Here is a 15,020-nt window from a genome sequence, read left to right as displayed (position 1 = left end):
AACGACTAGTTTATTGCTAAAATATTAGCTTAACTCCAAATTAGCTTAAAAAACATGTTAGAAACCAAAGGATTCAAATGAGATAGCACAAAGAAAAGTTAATGGTTAAATGAAAAATTAGCTAAACAAGGTGGGAAAAAAGCATAAATTAGCTAAAACAGCTAGATAATTGCTAAACTAATAGCTTAACTCCAAATTAGCAAAAAAAAAAAAAAAAAAAGCTAGCATTATGCTAAAACAACAACTGACTGGCAAACCAATGCTAAAGACTTGATGTCGTGCAATTCCTGTCAGGCATAAAGCACAACTTTTAATTTCTCGTCTGTGATCGGTTTTTAAACGGTTTATAATTTCGCGTTTTCAAAAGTACGCTAACCATACACCACTAACAGATCTGGAATCCCTGATTGGTCAAAGTTTGAGTGGTTTAACTTTCAACGTGCGTTCAGTTTTGTACATAGAGCCTGAAAACGTGCGTAGCTACACGTGAACGAGAGTTTTGAACGCGGACGCCTGAAACAGTCGTTTACATAGACTTTTCTTAGGAATTGGTCACTTAAATCCATGTTTCTGAGCCTGGTGTGAATGTAGTATATGTTTTCTCTCCAGCATCAATCAGAGGGATATGATGATCTGTAACTTAAACATAAATGTTGAACTCGTCCAGCATGATGTGAAGATCGAGCATCGTATCATAAATTCTGAAGCATGAATCAGTGTCTTATTCACAGCAGAACATGGATAACACAAGAAGTGTTAAGTCTGAGACACTTTCTTCTCCAGGTCTCAGGAAAGTTGGCAGACTATCAGCGTGAGAGTTCCTGGTGTGATTCATGACAGGTTCTGCTCTGAAAGTTCAGTCCAAAGTTCTAATGAACTGCCTTCTTTCCAGAGAGTCAGACTGCACACTGGTAAAGGATCTCCGGCGGTTCCAGCGGCTTGGTTCAGATCTCCAAACCCCACGCAGGGGCTGTCACGGGTCTGACAACAGCCACGAAGCCAGCCGATGGTCAGCGAATGAGTCAACGGTGCCAGCCGGTTACGACTGTAGCTCTCCAACAGCAAGGTGGAGAACGGTGGGAGTTTTGCACCTCTGATATCAACAGCATGTCCAGGCAACACATCCCACGTAGCCGTCAGAATGACTTTGAACTCAGAAGATAACAACGTTTTCACTCCTCAAAACTCTACAGCGAGATGAGGTGGCAGCCTCTTAAGGACCATAAGGAATTCTCTCTGAGTCAAGAGATTCTCTGCATCAGCTGTTATACAGGAGAGGAAAAGGCCAAGTACCAAGCAAATAAACACCAACGCCTGAAATAAAACTGGACTCACATCCACCTTATGGGGTGTTGACCCGTATAGTTGCTGCATTTGTGTTGTCCAGGTCCATGGTGGGTCGTAGAGACATCTTTAGAGGAGCACAGGTGTGTCTTATAGTTCCTTGAGAGCTCGTATGGTCACCTAGTGGTTCTGCCGCGCATGTTGTAAATGTATCATGAAGTGTTCATAAGGATAATGGTAATTACTTAACTAATGACATACAAGTGATGCGGTTGTACGGTGGCCTTACGCCACAATCTAGTAAATACTAAGGCACAAGTATTGGCTCCTTAGTGTCACACAAATGCTGTAGTAACGTGATACGTTAGTGTCCGTAGGACGCCCGTAGAATGTCCACACAAACTACACTCCAATTGTCCAACTTCCTCACGTGTGATACTACGTTCACAGGAGGGATGTGTCACGAAAAAGGACCTAAAAAGTTCTATAGCAATGTCTGAACGCGGGACGTTTAAACGCCTATGGAAACGCACATTTTGTGCGCTTTTTATAGGAAGTGGTGGCTTATATGTGTGTTACCGAGACCGGTGAGAACATAGCATTACAGTCAAAGGAGCATGCAGTTATTACGTGAACAGCACCATCAGGTACCCTGCACAATCCAAACAAAAAAGGAAAATTCTGCATGACACACCTTTGTGTCACCTACTTCCCCTTTATATGTTATGTAAGTGTTCAGTACCTACTTCACCCTTCCATGTTGCATAAATGCTAAGTACTACATACCTGTGTATCATCTACTTCCCCTTTATATGATGTATAAGTGTTCAGTACTACACACCTTTGTGTCACCTACTTCCCCTTTATATGTTATGTAAGTGTTCAGTACCTACTTCACCCTTCCATGTTGTATAAATGCTAAGTACTACATACCAGTGTGTCACCTACTTCACCCTTACATGCTTTTTAAGTGTTCAGTATGACACAACTGTGTTTCATCTACTTTACCCTTACATGTTGTATAGGTGTCGAGTATGACACACCTTTGTGTCACCTACTTCACCCCTACATGTTGTATAAGTGTTCAGTACGACACACCTGTGTATCATCTACTTTACCCTGACATGTTGTAAAGGTGTCGAGTATGACACACCTTTGTGTCACCTACCTCCCCTTTATATGTTGTTTAAGTGTTCAGTACGACTCACCTGTGTGTCACCTACTTCACTCCTACATGTTCTATAAGTGTTCAGTACTACCCGTTGCCCACCTAACGATTCACTAAGCTGTCTACGATCTTGATGTTTCGTGGGGTCCACCTGTGTTTCTCATACAATAAGACCATTGTTGACCCGTATTTAACCATAAGGACAGGTGATGATTGGTCAACAACCTAAACAGGTGTGATGGTGACAGGTGTGGCCACCTGAGGAGTAAACCAATATTGAGTAGTTTCAACAATCAAAGAGCTACAAACGTTTGTATCACACCAACAGCCTCCAGATTATTGATCAGTTTTGGAGATAATTTGCTCAAACTTTGTCCGAAAGATCTACACATTCTCACTTCCAAATCCTCACATATTGATGTTTGGTGACGGACCCCTCCATGTCACTTTTGGACCTTTAGGCTGTCCCCAACTCATCATTTTTTGACGTGCTAGCTGTTCCCATTAGATCATGGGTCCCCAATCTCCTGGCCGTAAACCGGTCCAGTATCGGGACGCGGAGCGCATCTGCACCCCAACCCAGTACCAGTTTGTGACTGGTACCGCATCTGGTACTACATCCGGTGCCAGGTTAGGGTACCTGTACCGTCTGCGTCCGGAGGAACAGTCCTCGTGTGGTGCCGCATGTTGTGGACCCTTGATTTTACAAACAACCAGCACGTCAAAAAAAAAAAACAACAACAACAAGTAAAAGATCAAACAGTGTAAGAGGGGTCCTTAACCAAATATCAATCTGTGACGAGTTGAGAGTGAGAATGTGTTGGATAGATCAATGTTGGTCTCCTCTTCTGTTCATTAGTGGATCTCTCTGCTTTGGGAAATACAACATTGCTGGACATTAACGATGGCCTGACTTGCTCATGTGGCACAGAAAAGACGTTTTCCAGAGTATGGAGCAGCCCTTACAGTTTATTTTCAGAGTTCTAACCCCAACCAGGCCTGGTTTCCATGGCGCTACTCATTACAAAGAGCAGCAGGACTTAGTGAGCGTGGTAGAAGGGTGCAGACTCTGCAATTAGGGAAGGGGATAATTAAATGGCGGAATGGTGAAACAGTCCATTCTGATCCCCATAAAACGAGCGTGCGGGTCATCAAAGTTAAGGCGCCGGCGCCATTAGGACTTCTTCCCTTTGAATGCAGAACAAGCTGTCAGGTTTCACCCAAACGAGCCGTGGAAGACCTCGGCTGACAGCTAAACGGGATTCTGTGGAGCACTCTATAAATGAGGTGTCTGGTAAATAAGATGAGCCAACAGATATTTCCTGTTCTCCTGACAGCTGCCTGGCAGAAAGCGATCCAGCTGCTGCCCAGCTCGCGCTCGCGCTGCTGTTATCTGTCCCCAGTGTTTGCTGCGCTCATGCTAGCTTAGCTCCGTGTAAACGCTCCCAGTGTGTGTTGGCGCAGCGTGTTGTTGCATTTCCTTCAAATTAGATCATGGAGCTGAACTGCAACGTTTATGAGCGCTAGCCTCAAATCACCCAGCAGCTCCTCTGAAAGCTTCCTATAGCCTCAGTCAAACATCTTTGTCATGCTAGCTGTCAAAACCTTTAGCTAGCTTTGGTAGAGAAAGGGGCTCTGAGGTCACATTATCTTCAGGATTGAATTTATTGGGCAGAGAACATGGGTCTAGATAAATCTCTTGACGACAGCTGACAACAACAGGAAACAGGGTGTTAAAAAAAATGGGGTCTTTTTATCCAATCAGGTTTCTGGATTTTCACTCCTCTGTCTTTTTTATCTATTTTACGTCCATCAATGCTGTTTTTTCAATAAAAAAATCAAACACACCGCCGAGGTTCTTGGTGGTTATTGATGTTTAGAAAAGCACAAACCTACAGATGCAAGAAAACAATATCATGTTCATGAAGGCGGACATGAAAAGGTAAAGGTATCAGTATCTACTTAGTCTAGCAGGACTTAGGACATACAGACCCCTGACTTGACTTCACATCACCTGCTAGGACTGTATTTTCATAAGGCGCACTTGTAAAACAGATGTTCTTCTCGAAAAACAACTTATATTCTGAAGCGCCTTGTTTATGGATTAACTCTACTGCAAACAAGGTTGGTTGTAATTGTGAAAATGCTAACGTGGCTAATGTGTAGCAGTGTCCTGAGTTAGCGTATTTACAGTAACTTTCACTTTAGCGGTATCAGTCTTGTTCTTTTTTTTTTACATGTTACCAACAAGGTTGAGAGTTAGCGTACTTACAGTAATGTTTGTTTTAGCAGTATCGGTCTGTTTTCATTTTAATTTTAAATTTACTGTAAAAATACAGTACAACAAAGCCACAGCGTTGGACTCCAAACATCTCCAACAAGATGGAAAGAATATCAGTTTATCTTGAGAGGTTCCTGTAAATCAAACATTCCAGCGAATTTCAAACCAACAACTGAGACACAAACTGGTTATTTAGAGGTAAAAAAGATGACTTATGGTCTAGGCTCCACGACAAGACAACAGAAGAACACAGACCCCTACCTAAATACACAATTCAAGTAGTGATCACTATTGGGCAGAAATATCTAAAGAATAAGGAGGAGTTCAGACCTCAGGGTCCAAAGTTGGACAACTCTGATTTTTAAAGATCTATTCAAAGTGACATTAACCTGAACATAGACCAGGACTGAGATCCATCAGATTACCATGATCTAAGGGACCAGTAGAAGGAGGAAATATACTAGTTTTGTGATTACAAGTATTCATCTTCACCTTCTCTGAGCACCGACACAAACTGGCATCGATTGGTTGGTATAAACCTTAAGCACAGCTCATGAAATAAGTCGAGCACACTAAATCTGTTCAAATAAAACAAGCTTAAAGAACAACAGACAAACTCACTTGAAGCGCTGGGACAGCCGCAGACTTGAAGAGCAAAAATGGGTCAACACAGGCAGACAGACCTGGATCAGAATCAAAGCTGGCTGAAGGCGAGACGCTCTCCACAAAACTAGGTAAGCTAGCGGAATACAGTGGGGAAAAAGTATTCGTCTATCACTGTCCTACTTTTAAAGTTGAGCTGGGTCTGTAGTGTAGCTGTGAGAGGCAGAGTGTTGAAAAAGAATCCCTGTTTGGTTTTTAGAGTTTGGGCTTTTTAGACAGAACGCTACTGAAAAATGTATAGATATACATGAGTAGAATCTGAATGGCTAAAGCTGTGTTCACACCAGATCCAATTCATGCTTCACCTCTCTTTTGACGTGCTTCAAATTGTTCAAATTGCTGCCTGATGTTTGTCCAAAACTGTTTTCATAACGAGACACTCCAGATGGGAAGGAGGAGCTACTGTCCAAAGTTCTTCGTTTCATCTCTACATGGAAGCATTGACCGTATATCATTTACGATCCATGGAAGACCCGGATGATGTTGAGAGTTCAGGTTTATAAATGATAAAGAGTTCTACGAAAACATCATTAATCATGTCTCCACGTCCAGGTTGAAGAGATCATTAAAGTACTGTGAGCTTCACATCTACTGCAGGTGGAACGCTTCCAGCGGTACTTCTGTCTCTCTGTGACCCAGTTTGACCGCCTGTTGTCAAGTATTCGTCCGAGGAAGGACAACATAAAAATAAGAATAAAATTGGGCAATATTTTTATTGTTGTCTGGATGCAAATAAGAAAAATATTACAAAGTTCAGGAGGAGAACAATCAGATTCTCCTCCATGTGTATTTTAGACTCCGCCCACTATCTGAGTCATCAACACGTCATGTTCCAGAGAGTCCTCAGATTGGTTGATGCAACTCGTCTTCTTTGCCAAAGTTCAGATTTTTGAAAAACGCTATTACCGGACCGACGTGCCCCGCCAGACCTTAGATCCTGTCTGGTCATTGACTTAACATTGAAACTGGACGTCTGTGACGCGGGAATTAAGCTAACCCGACTTGTAACGCTAAAACAAAACTAATTCTAGAAACATGAATGTTTGCTTTTCTTGAAACTTCCAACTAATGAGATCCATTAACAGGGACCATCTACCAATGGATGAACAAGAGCGTCCCAAAGAGGCCTTTGATAGATACCATATATACACATTCTATATACCAAATGTCAAACCATTGGGTTTGACATTTGCTTTGGGACAGTAGAAGCGTTGGGGCTCTGGTTTCAAGACGATGGAGTGCAGGCCACTCTACAAGTCCAGTAAGAACCTGATCCTGTAATGGAAGGCATCAAGGACTGTGTCACCACTTTAGAGTAAACAAACGAAGAAGTTTAGATAGAAATCTACAAGTTTCTCCACTGAACTGCATCATGACGACTTCATGGTTATTGGTGATAAACCACTGCTGTCATGAGTTGAAGTGTCAATAAGGCCTGAGGTACAAGCAACAACTTTGCATCTGATGTCAGAAATGGTACCAGAACACAGTACAACCCAACAGGAACCAGAAGTAGGAGAGTTTGGATCATACAGAGAGAGGAGACCAAACAACAGGTCCATCAACACCATGTTTAGCACAGGGGAGCCACTCTGAGGTCAAGACTTGGTGGTCCATCTGCACGTCAAGGTCAAAGAGTCTTTGAGGGCAATGATGTTGTAGACGGTGAAGACAGATGGTTTGAGGTAAACCGTTGACTGTCCTCCACCAGGTTGTTTTAAGGGAGTTCACATGTGATTAAACCAGCCTGCAGTCAACAATGACCGCACGTTTCCACGTGGTTGGGTCAGGGTCGCAGGAGATGATGCACAACAGGAACAGCTTTTTTAAACATTCAGTTACAATAAAGAGAAAGTTACTCGTTTCTCAAAGGAAATTAAATTTTTAGTTGGAATAAGAAGTCTTTTATTCAAAAAAACTAGAGTTTTTTTAAGAAACCAAGAAAATGAATGGTCTTGTTGACTTTAGTTCTCCATATGTGGTAGTCTAAACTCGGCCTATCCTCACACGATTGACACCCAGGGGTCTTCCAAAGATTATCACTTTCTCTTCATCATATTCATTATTTGTTTTGAAAATAAACAACAAAAAAATCAACCAATCAATGCAAATATGTCTTCCACTCTAAACTCGTCTGGGTCATTTTAGGAGACTTTTTAACCTGGCTTGTGTTTTTGTCACCATGGAGTATATTAGTACCATGAGGTGTCTTCATAAAATAAAGGAGAAAAAAAAGATTTTCCCGTTTTCGTCTGTTCATTTTTGACAGAAAACATCATAAACATAATCATAAACTGCTCTTATTGGTTAGATTAAGTAGAAAGTCCACATAATGCCATCAAAACCTAAAATATGTTCATGTTTTTGGGTAGACCATAAGGAGAGAGTTAAACATGTAATAAATCCTCAAAGACCATAAATGATGTAGTTCATTAACCAGCTCTAAATACCTGTCCTGGCCTACATAACTAACACTGTGAAATGATGCAGGAGCTCCGCCTCACCAGCCAGACCTTCAGGGTCTGCTGTTGCCTCCAGGTGGTCATGCGGTGATGCAAGCGGCGTGCAAAGACCACAGCGAGGCTGAAAACAAGCCCGCTTCCCCTCACAGGAACACCACTTTCTGAGGGTGTCAGCCAGACTCTGCTGTCAGGCCACTCCGAGGGGCCGGCGTCTCCTGAGAGCAATTACTGGCCGTTCAGGCCGAGACCAGCCGAGGAACGCACACGTCTTCAGGGGAACCATCAATTATTTCCAAGGAACCGGACTGAGAAACAGTTTGTTGGCAATTCTAGCTTTAATAATTATCTCGTGATTGGGTCAAATGAACCCATTTTTACAGTTGTGCTCGGGTCAACTTGATCCATTTTCACACTTAAAAAGCGGGTCAATTTTGACCCATTTATGTTTGGGTCAACTTGATTTTAATCCATCACATTTCTATTATTCCATATATTTTAGGTTTTATATATTTTTTAGATGTTACAGTGTTTTAAATGTTTAATTGTATTAATGTTTCAATGTATTTTTAACCAACTGTGGCTTTTTTCACACTTGAAAAAAAAAAAAACGGGTCAATTTTGACTTATTGGTGTTCAGGTCAATTTTGGCCAAAAGGATTAATGTTCAAACAAATTAATTTTGACCTGTTTATGTTGGAGTCAAATTGATCCATTTTCACACTTGAAAATGGGTCAATTTTGACCCGTTTGTCTTTGAGGTCAAATTAACCCATTTTCACACTTAACAAAACTTGTCAGATTTGACTTGTTTTTAGTTGGGTCGACTTGATCAGTTTTCACACTTGAAAAAAAGGGTCAATTTTGACCTGCTTGGATTTGGGTCAAATTGACCCTTTTTCACACTTGAAAAAATTAGTCATGTTTGGCCCGTTTGTGCTAGGCTCAAATTAACCCATTTTTAAACATCTCAATTTGAACCTCATTTTTTGAGAGTGAAAATCTATCAAGTTGACCTAAACATAAACGGGTCAAAAATGACCCATTTTTTCCAAGTGTGAAAATGGGTTTGTGTTCAATCCAAATTGATAAATTTTTAAACGGGTCAATTTCGACCGAAATTTTAAAGTGTGAAAATGTATCAAGTTGACCCAAACACAAACGGGTCAAAAATGACCCATTTTTTCCAAGTATAAAAATGGGTTTGTATTCAAGTCAAATCTCATCAATTTTCAAACGGGTCAATTTTGACAGAATTTTTTGAATGTGAAAATGTATCAAGTTGACCCAAACACAAACGGGTCAAAAATGACCCATTTTTTCCAAGTGTGAAAATGGGTTTGTGTTCAAGACAAATTGATAAATTTTCAAACGGGTCAGTTTTGACCGGTTTGTTTTGGGGTGAAATCGATCCATTTTCACACTTGAAAATGGGTCTGTTTAGACCCGAACACAAAATAAGGGTCTAACTGAAACATTCATGGATTTAAATATGAAATTCAGATGGATTCCCGCCGCTGGAACATAATTAACTCCGTGAAGTCACGTCTGCTGTAACCATATTCGGGCAAACGCGTCCATCTGTCACTCCGCATCGGCGCGTTCACATACTTTCTTCTCCCTGGCAGCCATCTGCCTTTTCCGCTTCACTTGGCTCCGGGCGATGCTCGCAAACTTCCTGGCCACGGTCCGAGGGCGGCTGATGGGGATGGAGTGCCTCTCGGCGCCCTCCACGGGCGGGACGATCTCGATGGCCGTGATGCACTCGTCGCCCGCCTGCTTGGTCACGATCTTGATCTTGGACCACCGGGAGGCGGGGTTCACTTTGGCGACGGCGGAGTTGGATGTTGTTGAAACAACTGGGGCGGGATTTGTTGGAGCCTGGAGAGTAAAGACAAAAAAAAAATTAAAAAAAGGATACATTTAGACATTTACAGTCGTTTTAATATGAGGTTTCTTGTAAATAGAAAGCCACTTTTACAGTAGAACAATTTCATGACATTTATCTAGTTTTTCGAAAACTGTATAATAAATAAATTCTTATCAAAAGAATATAAAGGATTTCATTTGTGTTCAAAAGTTTTCTTTAAATAACAGAAAAACTCTAAATCAGGAGGCTTGTGTTGCAGCTAAAGCAAACTACAGCTGACGCTCCAACCGATGACCTCCACCCACCTCCTCTGTGCGCCTTTAGAGACAAATCTGTGAGTTTATGCTGCAGACCATTAAAGCTCACATTCTTTAAAACAAGTTTATTTAGAAAATACACATAATTTCTCTCTTTTTGTGGCTTCTAAATGTTACTTTTTCTTCTAAAAGAGTTAAATTTGTCTTCAAAATTCTAACTTTTAGCTTCATTTTGACTAAAAGTGATCAACTACTCTGATTAACAAGAATAACATTTAAATATTTATATCCTAGAAACAATAAGTCATTTCTGTTAAAAAAATGTCCTCAAAAAAGACAATATAGACTTTAAAAAGCTTAAAAAACAACAACATTCTCCTCTGGTTTAGAGCCGATGATGATAAACACACCTGTACAATCACCTGTACAATCACCTGTACAAATACCTGTAAAATCAAATGTACACACACCTGTACAAACACCTGGACACACACCTGTATAACCACCTGTATAAACACCTGGACACACACCTGTATAACCACCTGTACAAACACCTGTCCACACACATGTACTCACACCTGTACAATCACCTGTCCACACACCTGGACACACACCTGTACAAATACCTGTAGAATCACCTGTACTCTTACCTCTACACACACCTGTACAATCACCTTTACACACACCAATACACTCACCTGTACCCACCTATACACTCAACTGCCCAATTACCTGTACAATCTCCTGTATGCTCACCTGTTCACACGTCTGTACACACTCATACATCAGGCTAATTCTCCCACATATCCCAGATTGAGGCTGAGTTCTCTCCGTGACCTACTTTAAAACACTAAACCTCATAGATTCACCTTTTTTAAGGTTTCTCAGGTAAAAAACACAAACTCGCTGACACATTTCCAGAGTCAGAGCTCTCAAAGATCACGTAGAAACCCCACAAGACGACCCAATGGTGGAGTCTAAATCCCTCCTCACTACTTCATCCATCTTTTGGGCACCAGGCAATTTTTTTGAAGTGTCCAAACCTACAATTCTAAAATCCAGTGTGGTGGAAATCTCCCAGAAGTCTCTGCACTAGATTGTTGAATACAGACAACAATGAAGTGTGTTTGAACGATTTTTCATTAAAGACAATGTTTGTACATGTATTTTTATAAATCATCCAAGATTTGACTATATAGTCTTTTAGGAAGTAGTGACAGAGTCTGCAAGTTCTTTGTTCCTCGTTTGTCCCACAATGCTTTTCTCAGTCAAACTAAACCATCACTGAGAGTTCTGCAGGCTGACAGTCAATTAAAAAGCTGCTTCAGACCAAAGTGTTAGAACTCCTCAGCACAGAATTATAAATTCAGCTCTGATCTTTTGTACATTTTTCTTCTGTGAGCTGGAACTTTTTTTTAAACTTATTATTGTCTGCAGTTTTTGTTAAATGCCCCCCCATGTCTAAAAAGTGGTATTGGCTGAATGGAGCTCACATCTGACAGTTCTCAACAGGTTTGCTCTTATATGTCAGGGACAGTTGGAATCCTTCGTTATAACACATTTCCCTAGTTTCTATTTCCCTCTGACTCCTGCGTCTCTATTGTTTTATTCTGCGTCTATTGTGTCAGTTTCATGTTGCTGACGGGGTTTAACCACATAGAGTTAACTTTGACAAAGATCCAGTTTAAAGCTGAAGAACTACATCAATCAAAGACTGTTTTGTCATCACTCAAAGGGCTTTGCTGACTATCACTCCCGTATTGGCGGCCATTTTGGATTCTCCATTAAATCAACTAGACAAAGACAGGAAGTGCTTTTTTTATTTTTAAACCAACTACATTAAGTTATAAAAATATCAAAATGAATCAGAAAATGATTGAATATTTGTTCATGTGCGTCTGCATTCACACTGAAGTGAACCGCACCAGGATTCACTTGTAAGTAAGAAGTTTCTTGACCTTTAGGGATTTTAAATGAACCTTTAAGCTACGTTCACAGTAGGGCTGCTACGATTAGTCGACTAATCGACGACTAATCGACTATTAAAATAGTCAACGACTAATTTAATAGTCGATTAGTCGTTACTTTATATTATATGGAGTCAGAATGTAGTAAAGTTGAAAGTTATAATGGTATTCTGCTAGCTTTTTGGATTATTTTGACATTTACTAAGATTTTTTAGGCTAATTTGGAGTATAGCTAATATTTCAGCTACATGCTAGCTGTTTTGGCTAACTTGGGCTTTTTTCATTTTTTAGGCTATTTTTGTGTTTAGCTAATTTTTCAGCTACATGCTAGCTGTCTTTGCTAACTTAGACTTTTTTTAAGCTAATTTGGCCTTTAACTAATATTTTAGCTGGCTATCAGCATCTTCAGCTATCGTCACTAGCGGCCAAATTCAGCTTACATTCTATCTACAATAATGCTAGTGTGAATATATCCAGTTTTTAGTTACTTTAAAGCTATTGATGGTTAAGATGTGTGTTTTACATCCACTTTGCCCATGACCCGATTAGTCGACTAATCGGAAAAAATAATCGGTGATTAGTCGACTATTAAAATAATCTTTTGTGGCAGCGCTAGTTCACAGCTCCACCGTCGACAGCAAACGTTCAAGCGTCCACTCTAAATGAAAAGACTACATAAATGCACGTTTTGAGCTTCCACATATTGGTAGAGAGACCAACTTTCACCAATCAGTGATGGGGATTTAGTAGTGACTGATGAGACTCATCTGAAATTTGATTTATAAACTTTGAAAAGTAATAGATTTAAGTCTAGAAATAACTCAAATATTTTCAAATTTAAAGTGAATAATGCCAAGTCATTCCTAAGAATAGAATCAAACCCCTTCATTGACTAAAACAGTACATTTAAACGAGGACTCTTGGTCGTTTTTCCAGCGTGTAGCATCTGCTCTCCTTCTCCAGACCGTCTGAAGACGATGTGGACAGCAGGCGGGCCACTTTAGCGCCCAGGATTTTCTGGGACAAAGTCATGCTGTTGTAAAAATCTGCATTTTTCATTGCTCTGCTGAAAATACACAAGACCCCCCCCCAAAATAGACGCCATCTGGAGTGGAGCAGATGTTGATCTGGAACCTTTACGTAGTTTTTGACGTTCGTTTGTCCTTCAAAACACAACGCTGCCCCAACCATGAAGGATGCTGGAGGTTGAGGAGCTCATCTTGTTTTTAGCATTCAAAACTTTTTAATGAGTTTAGGCTTTTGGCACACGGTGGCTCCAATGCACCACTTTAAAGTGACTTCAGAGTATCGTGTTCATCCACAGATGTTATTTGCTGCACCATTCTAGTGCTGTTGTTGGCTCAGTTATGCTCAGGAGTGTCGTCCCACAGCCAGAAGATGACGATTTTTAATAAAAATGTCCACCATCTTTATGGTGATCTGCTTTCCATGAACTCATTCAGTTTCTAGATGCTCTCCCAAATGAATATTTTAATAGATTTACATTTTCATGACCCGTTTTTTTGGTTCTGATCCCAAATGTTATGAGATCTACAGCAGCACCACCTCTAAAATAAGCCCTTTCGGTGGATAAAAATGAAATTTTTCTGCTGAGAATCTGAAAGTCTTCAATTCTTTACTGAAGTAAAAGAAAATGTCATTTATTCTCTCAGAATTGGTAATTCCTTGACCTGTTTGTTTCTATTAATACGACTGTTTCATTTGGTCATTTTAATTTGAGGGTTCTCCACAGAACGAACACTTCCATCGCTAATGAAATATGGACACAAACCTCAGGCGTGACCTCAAGCTTGTTCTTTGTTTCTGTGGGAGGGATGAAGGCCGTGGACGAATCGTTGGAGCTCTCCTTTTCCTCCTGGACAAACAGAAAGATTCGGTTAGAGGAACATCTGCAGTCGGACTGATACCTTTCATTCAAGGCGCTCATTTCCATAAACCCCAGACCACCACTGTTGTGTTTGATGATCATTCCTGACAGTATAACTCTTAGTTCTGTTTCTCAAATTGTTTACACATCCAGATTCAAGTGCTTCCCATGAGGGGATATCAGGACTTCTCCAATCCAAATTCACCTTTTTTGATGCCTGTAGACCCCGAGTCTCATAGAAACACTTGGAAGAGGTGACCTAAAGACCGGGGCAGGGGTCAGCTGAGGTTTAATGACCTTCAGCTTCTCCTCTGAACTTCCCTTTGTCTGTAGATGTTTGAGCTTCAACAATTAAAACACTCTCTTGACCAAGATTTTCACAAAGATGGCCTCCCACATGTCCTCAGCACCAGGTAAAGTAAGTTTTTGTGTAATCTATTTCCAATTAGAGTCATAGAGAAGAGTGGCCGCATCTTTGGGGGAGCACAGGTGTGTCTTGCAGTTCTCTAGAGGCTCTTTAAGGGAGCACAGGTGTGTCTTGCATTTCTCTAGAGGCTCTTTAAGGGAGCACAGGTGTGTCTTTCTATTCCTTCAAGGCTCATTAGAGGAGCACGGGTGTGTGTTGTAGTTCTCTTGGGGTTTTTTAAGGGAGCACAGGTGTGTCTTGCATTTCTCTTGAGGCTCTTTAAGGGAGCACAGGTGTGTCTTGCATTTCTCTTGAGGCTCTTTAGGGGATCACAGGTGTGTCTTGAAGCTATCTTAAGGCTCGTACAGTCACCTCGAGGGACGTTATGAAAATGGAAAGTACCATTGTAGTGTTTGGGACCTGTGAGGGTGCAGAAGGTTTTTGGGTTAATCTATGGAGGGTCACAGAGAATAGTAGCCGAATCCTTACTGGTGAACAGGTGCGTCTTGCCACCTTAAGAGACGTCGCAAAATTGCAACTTAAACTCCTCCAACTGTAGAAACATGAGCAAGTATTGGGGAGCAATCGTCGGTTGTAAACCCTGTATGCTAAAGCGCTATCAAGAACAACACATTCAACACTTTCTCCACTTCCATTATCCTTACAAGCCCCTCCTGCTGTCTCAGCTTCACCTTGTGACAGTTTGTGGTTAACTTTTCTGAGGTGCCAGTCAGGTCTCTCTCCTGACATATAAGATATCAAAATCCTCTGTCACAA

General features: G+C 40.9%; 1 protein-coding gene across 1 annotated transcript in view; it reads right to left on the bottom strand.

The window, feature by feature from the left end:
• chrm4a (cholinergic receptor, muscarinic 4a) overlaps positions 1-15,020 on the bottom strand; it is a 66,869-nt gene that overhangs the window by 9,792 nt on the left and 42,057 nt on the right. The window contains exons 5-6 of the mRNA XM_024265260.2: positions 13,742-13,825; positions 9,467-9,736 (exon numbers count right to left, since the gene is read on the bottom strand). Of these exons, the coding sequence (XP_024121028.1) occupies positions 9,467-9,736; positions 13,742-13,825 (354 nt within the window). The remainder of the gene's footprint in view (positions 1-9,466; positions 9,737-13,741; positions 13,826-15,020) is intronic.

Source organism: Oryzias melastigma, linkage group LG2 (genome assembly GCF_002922805.2).
Source record: "Oryzias melastigma strain HK-1 linkage group LG2, ASM292280v2, whole genome shotgun sequence".
In the NCBI taxonomy this organism is placed as follows: Eukaryota; Metazoa; Chordata; class Actinopteri; order Beloniformes; family Adrianichthyidae; genus Oryzias; species Oryzias melastigma.
Note: the sequence above shows the minus strand (reverse complement) of the source record. Positions and strands in the feature narration are given on the sequence as shown.